The sequence below is a fragment of the Sinocyclocheilus rhinocerous genome, unplaced genomic scaffold, assembly GCF_001515625.1.
Source record: "Sinocyclocheilus rhinocerous isolate Xijiao unplaced genomic scaffold, SAMN03320098_v1.1 scaffold85, whole genome shotgun sequence".
Taxonomy (NCBI): domain Eukaryota; kingdom Metazoa; phylum Chordata; class Actinopteri; order Cypriniformes; family Cyprinidae; genus Sinocyclocheilus; species Sinocyclocheilus rhinocerous.
The window spans coordinates 2,126,108-2,131,826 of record NW_015649998.1 but is presented as its reverse complement, the minus strand read 5'-3'; the positions used below and the strand labels follow the sequence as shown (position 1 = coordinate 2,131,826).

General features: G+C 39.3%; 1 protein-coding gene across 2 annotated transcripts in view; it reads left to right on the top strand.

The window, feature by feature from the left end:
- The first annotated feature begins 561 nt into the window (after window positions 1-561).
- Window positions 562-5,719, top strand: part of LOC107711106 (neuronal growth regulator 1-like) — a 130,048-nt gene continuing 124,890 nt past the window's right edge. For both annotated transcript variants that reach the window (XM_016516039.1, XM_016516040.1), the window contains exon 1: window positions 562-1,026. In XM_016516039.1, the coding sequence (XP_016371525.1) occupies window positions 857-1,026 (170 nt within the window). In that variant the 5' untranslated portion in view covers window positions 562-856. The remainder of the gene's footprint in view (window positions 1,027-5,719) is intronic.

Here is a 5,719-nt window from a genome sequence, read left to right as displayed (position 1 = left end):
CTCAGATTCCAGCTTTTCAAATAGTTGTATCTCGGCCAAATATTGTCCTATCCTAACAAACCATAAATCAATGGAAAGCTTATTTATTCAACTTTCAGATGATGTATAAATACCGATTTAAAAAAAAATCACCCTTACGACTGTTTTTTGTGGTCCAGGGTCACAAATATTTAATTTTAAGGACATTTTTGTTTACTTTGATATGATAAACAACACACACACACACACAAAAAAAACACTTGGTCTGAGAGAACTATGAAATCTTTCAAGCCGTCTAAAAATGGATGAGAACATCCAGCATGCAGTAACTTCTAGGAACAAATAGCAGCCTACTGCAGGGCTGCATGGGCCACCGATGACACAAACAAGACCTGACCTGTGTCATTTTACATCTTGCCCTTTTCATCGACTCGTTGTTAGAGACGTCGCACGCAATAGGCTAAAACAAAACAAAGTGCGTGTTTGCAGGAGGACGTCTCGAGGTTGCAGGGCGCTAAACCCCGGGTGGTCAAAACTCACTCATTTAAATAGTATTGCCGTATCAAGAATAACCACCTGCTTAACTGCTCCATCACGAGCTACAGGGAACAGGTTGCCTGGGAAACGGCCGCATGGCAACAGGATCAGAGCCGGGGGGTTGTCTGCTGCTAGCTCTGCTCCCGTTTCCCATTTCCTCACTAGATTGTGTGCAAGCCACTGGAGAGTCGACTTCCTCCCGCGGTCAGGTTCCGATCAAAACAAATCTGGGAAACTACACGGAACGCCTTTTCTCGGGGTTTTCGTGGAGGATTATTGTATTTTCATCCAGATATTTTTATTTTTGATAACGGCGCGGATCGTGCTCCATTCGGCGGTGATGGACATAATGATTGCAGTGCAGGATGCGTGCGTCTCCGGTCAATGGCTCACCGCTATCATTCTCAGTCTTTGCTGCTTTTTACCATCGTGCTTGCCCGCTGGACAAACTGTGGACTATGCGTCCAGCGAGAGTGTGGTCAGCAGACAGGGAGACACCGCGCTGCTCAGGTAGGAGACTCAAGTCGCTGTAGAAGTGTTCAAACTAAACTTGGCTGGCACCTGCCTCTGTCTCTGTTCTGCTCTCAGTTTTGTAAACAACGCTCGGCAGATCACCCATTGCCGCTCCGTCACTTTTATTTGGGTCATAAACCCTGCTGATTCCCATATAGACCAGAACAGTTTGGGACCGTGATGATTTTTTTTCCCTCCTGAGAAATTTTCGAGTTTGGGAGGTGAACTGGCTCACTTATAGATCTTTAAAGTCTAGGGTCCAGAGTGTCTCTATGAGGGGTTGCATAAGGAGCTGGGGAAGGGGGTAGACTTTTGTTAACCCCGCCAAGCCGAACACTTTACACAATTACAATGAAGTCATTCATGATTCCCACCGTCCGAAAGAGCCCCACGAATGTTTGAGCCCTGGGGAAATTTTTTTGAATAAAGACAGAAAAGTTGCACACGATTATGTGCGGGATTAAAGGGGGATTTGAGTCACGTCAAGATTAGTTTATGATAAACATGTTAACAGAATTCCAACCGATCCGCGTTTATTGAAAGCTTTTTTTCATGGGTGTGTCTGACGGTAACTGATGCAAGTGTCTAATTTTATTTTTTTTAAGTTTCACAAGTCCATTCTTGCAGTTTGCTGCTGGATGTTGTACTCTAATTTAAATAAAATGATTTTTCATAACATCAGATATTGAGTGATTTCAGACCTGGGGAGCCTATGTATTTTTCTTCTTAAGAATTGATCCAGACGTCGTTTATATTGTCTTCCGTGAAATCTAACTTTCAGAATCATATGAAACATTATATTACATTTTTATATACGTTAGAATATGTTTGACTCCTTGGAAATTTAGCTTGTCCTCCTTTTCATTTAATACACAGGACCACTATGATGGGAAGTTCGACTCATTTCATGGAGTCGGTTCTTTCGAACAGTTCGTTTCAATGAACCTATTCAAAACCCCATTTAGCAATTCTTTTACGTAAGTGCGTCATCACGTAGTCCGAATCACACTGGCGTTGCATGCTCGAAAACGTTTTAAAAAGTAAAATGTGAGTACATGTTGCTCTTTATTGTAGTTTTCTGATTTTGTTATTCATGTAGGCTAGATCTGTATTGTAGTGTCACGAGTGATTTAGAACCTAAAACCTAAATAATGTTTGTGTTTTGTTCATTTCAGATAGGCTACATCTCTCGGCATGTTTTAAAATAAAATATTGTTTATGAAAACAAACTGTCTGCTGACTCATCGTGTGTCAGCTTGTTACAAATCGGACATGACAGAGACGGTTCTCTGTTTAAAGAGTCGGTGACTCGAGAAATGCTCAGACTGATTCAGTCCGATTCGTGAACTAATCGCCCAAGGCCGGTTTATTGAATCAGTCAACCGATTCTTTGAAAAGATTCGACTCAAAAGAACAATTTATTCAGGAATCGGGTATCACTAGCCTACAGTTTGCTGTTTATATACTCTTTGTTTTGTGTAATATTGTGCAATGTGATATTTTGCTCAAGTAAGGTTTTCATGTTATTTGTTTGTGTTGGTTGTCTCAAGCTCGGTTGCTGCTATCTACTTGAAACTCACCCTCCGTTATGATTTCACTGAGGACTTTGTGTAGAGCTTTGGGGGAAAATGATGGACCATCACCCTTTGTTCACCCCTTGTTTCCACAAAATTGTTTGCTTGGCTTAAGTGACAGTCAAATTCTACCATTGGTTATGTTTAGCAGGCTATTCAAACGTCAGTTTTGCACCTTGCTGTTTTTTCCCAGAAAGCCTTGATTGTTATCTTAGATTTTTTTCTTATACTCGCTTTGACTAAAATACACCCTAGAATGTTTCTTGTATTGTTGTTACATTTTCAGAAGTGAAGGCACTTATGCCAAGTAATTTCAATGTGACAACATTATTGTATCTCAGAATTGGGTAAAAAATTGTAACAGGAGGCTATTGTGTACTGTGAATAGGGCTGTCATGACTGTCCCAGATGACCAGAGAATGTCAGTTGGTGGTCTGTGAATGCTTAGTACCTCTGTGCCTGTGCTTTAAACGTGTCCCTCACCAGCGTCAGTGTTACATGGAGACGTGGGTGGGAACCTGCTTCTTTTCTCCTCAGGCCACATCTCTTACTGTCAGTGCTGATTAATCGGAAGGATGTTACTGAGAGATATTCTCCTCTGTTTTATCTCTTCTGTTGTATTATTAACTTGAACACCAACACTTTAACTAGTGCTGTGCTCTCTGAAATATTTAATGGATGTGTTCGAATTATTGATGTTTTGCTGATCCAGTTATTACAGAGGGTTATTACTGTATCAGTTGTGTCAGTGTAAAAGCAAAATCCAAGAGAAGCTGATTGCATATATTCCATCAATATATCGATACCAATATATATAATTTGTGGAATCATGCTGTTTTCAACACAACATGATCACAAGTTTAATCATGTACACTGTAGGTATTGAAGAGAATATTTAGGATCTAAAATGTTAATGACTTCTTAGAGTGTATCTAATCTGTCTTTATCCATGGTATTGTTGGTCTCTTGAGCTGAAGAGCATAAATTATGACAAATACTGTGATCTCGCTTAAATGGTACTTGACGTTGTGCCAATAAGCCCACGTTTAATATTTGCAATTTGGCTGCAATATGTCAACATACTTTATACTACAGATATGATACCAGTGGTACAGTTTAACATTATAATATTCACATTATCATGTTTTTCTTCAATTTTGTTCAAGAATAACTCACGATCAGAGATTATCAGCTTCAGCTTCAATATTTAATGTGCCACAGAGGAGTCTAAATTGTGTGTATTCCACACTTCTCTTGTAAATATAGAGAGAGCCCTGGATATTAAAGGTGACACAGAAAGCTATAGAAAGCCAGACAGGAATTTAACATTATCTGACATTCACCAGCCATGAATACCAGAAGGCAAGATGTTACTCTCTGTTAAAGCCACTGCAGGAATGTACAGAATATCTAAAAGAATGTTGTTTAGTTGCTAACCTGTTATATATACACAGTGCTGGGTATTGACTATATGTAGCTGATTATATGTAGTCTGGATTACATTATCAGATTACAGAAAAAAATACTTGTAGTTAGATTTAAAATAAGTTACTTTTTATTGATAACATGATATTATTCACACAGTGGCAGTAACTATTTGTAGTTTAGTGATTGTACCTAAGTTTTCGTTTTTATCTTTTTAGATTTTCTTTATAAAAAGATTATATAAGTTCAGAAAGTCTTGTATTGACTGTTTTATTTTGATTTATTTATTTTGTTTTTAATTTTTTTTATTTAATTAATTATAAGTTTTTCATGAACGTATGAACCCCAATTTGGGAAACCATGATAATAATGTAGGCTGATGTTTAAAGGTGGGGTAGATTTCTGGTAGCCAATGTTGATATTTCAAATCACCGAAACAAACACGCCCCTACCCCAAAAGGGTCTCGCCCCTATTTTGATAGCTCCGCCCCACACATACGTACGCAACCCAGGCAACGATAGGCCTTTATCACACTTCCGCTTTTGAAAAGCGGAAGATTCAAATAGTAGCGTAAAAGAACTTCCGCTGCAGCCCTATCAATGGCTGTGCCCATAGCACGGCATTGTTGTGGATTATTTATGTAGAATTCAGCACATATACGTCTTCTAAAGACACCAATCTCAGTTTACAACAATTAATTGAGTATTATGAAACGAAGGAATATGTTGTCACGATATCCCGATGCGTATTTCGTGACTTAAACAGGAGCGCGCGAGCCATACTGTCAACCCTCTACATTGTTAAATTGCGAGTAAATCACTCGCATATGCGATTAATGCCGAGTTCACACTGCACGATTTTAGCCCGATTTTTCACTCGCCGACAGGTTTTGCGAAATCGCCGACAAATGCCCGAAATCGGAGGCAAATCGGTGCTCGTTCACGCGAGTGACAATCACGCAGTGTGAATTATCAAAGACGCGATCTGAGGGAATCGCCGACAGGTCGCAGACGCCCGTGAAATATTTGGCATGCTAAATATATGGAGCTGTCAGCGATTCACAATCACGCTGTGTGCAATGAGTTCTGACTGAAAAACACATCAGCGATGACCTAAATCTTCACTCTGGGCGACTAAATGATGTCTAATATTAGCCAATGGCTAATAAATTCTCAGATTTTACTCGCCAGTGTGTGAGTTGGAGGCTAAGTATAAGTTTAGCACAGATATATTTTCACTCGCTGAACACACGCACTGAGCGCTTCAGAGTTAGACTCAGTCAAGCGATCTGTGCTATTTTTTTTTTCAGTTCATCTCAATGGAGGCGTAGCGCACCTGTATTTAATGCACGTTTCTTTGGAATTCTTCAGCTTTTAAGAACTGCCGCTTTCTCCGGTAGTGGGCGGAACTAACGCGCAAATGGCAATCTAATTGGCTGTAGCTCACCTATTATCGTCCCTTTATAAAAAGATTATATAAGTTCAGAAAGTCTTGTATTGACTGTTTTATTTTGATTTATTTATTTTGTTTTTAATTTTTTTTATTTAATTAATTATAAGTTTTTCATGAACGTATGAACCCCAATTTGGGAAACCATGATAATAATGTAGGCTGATATTTAAAGGTGGGGTAGATTTCTGGTAGCCAATGTTGATATTTCAAATCACCAAAACAAACACGCCCCTACCCC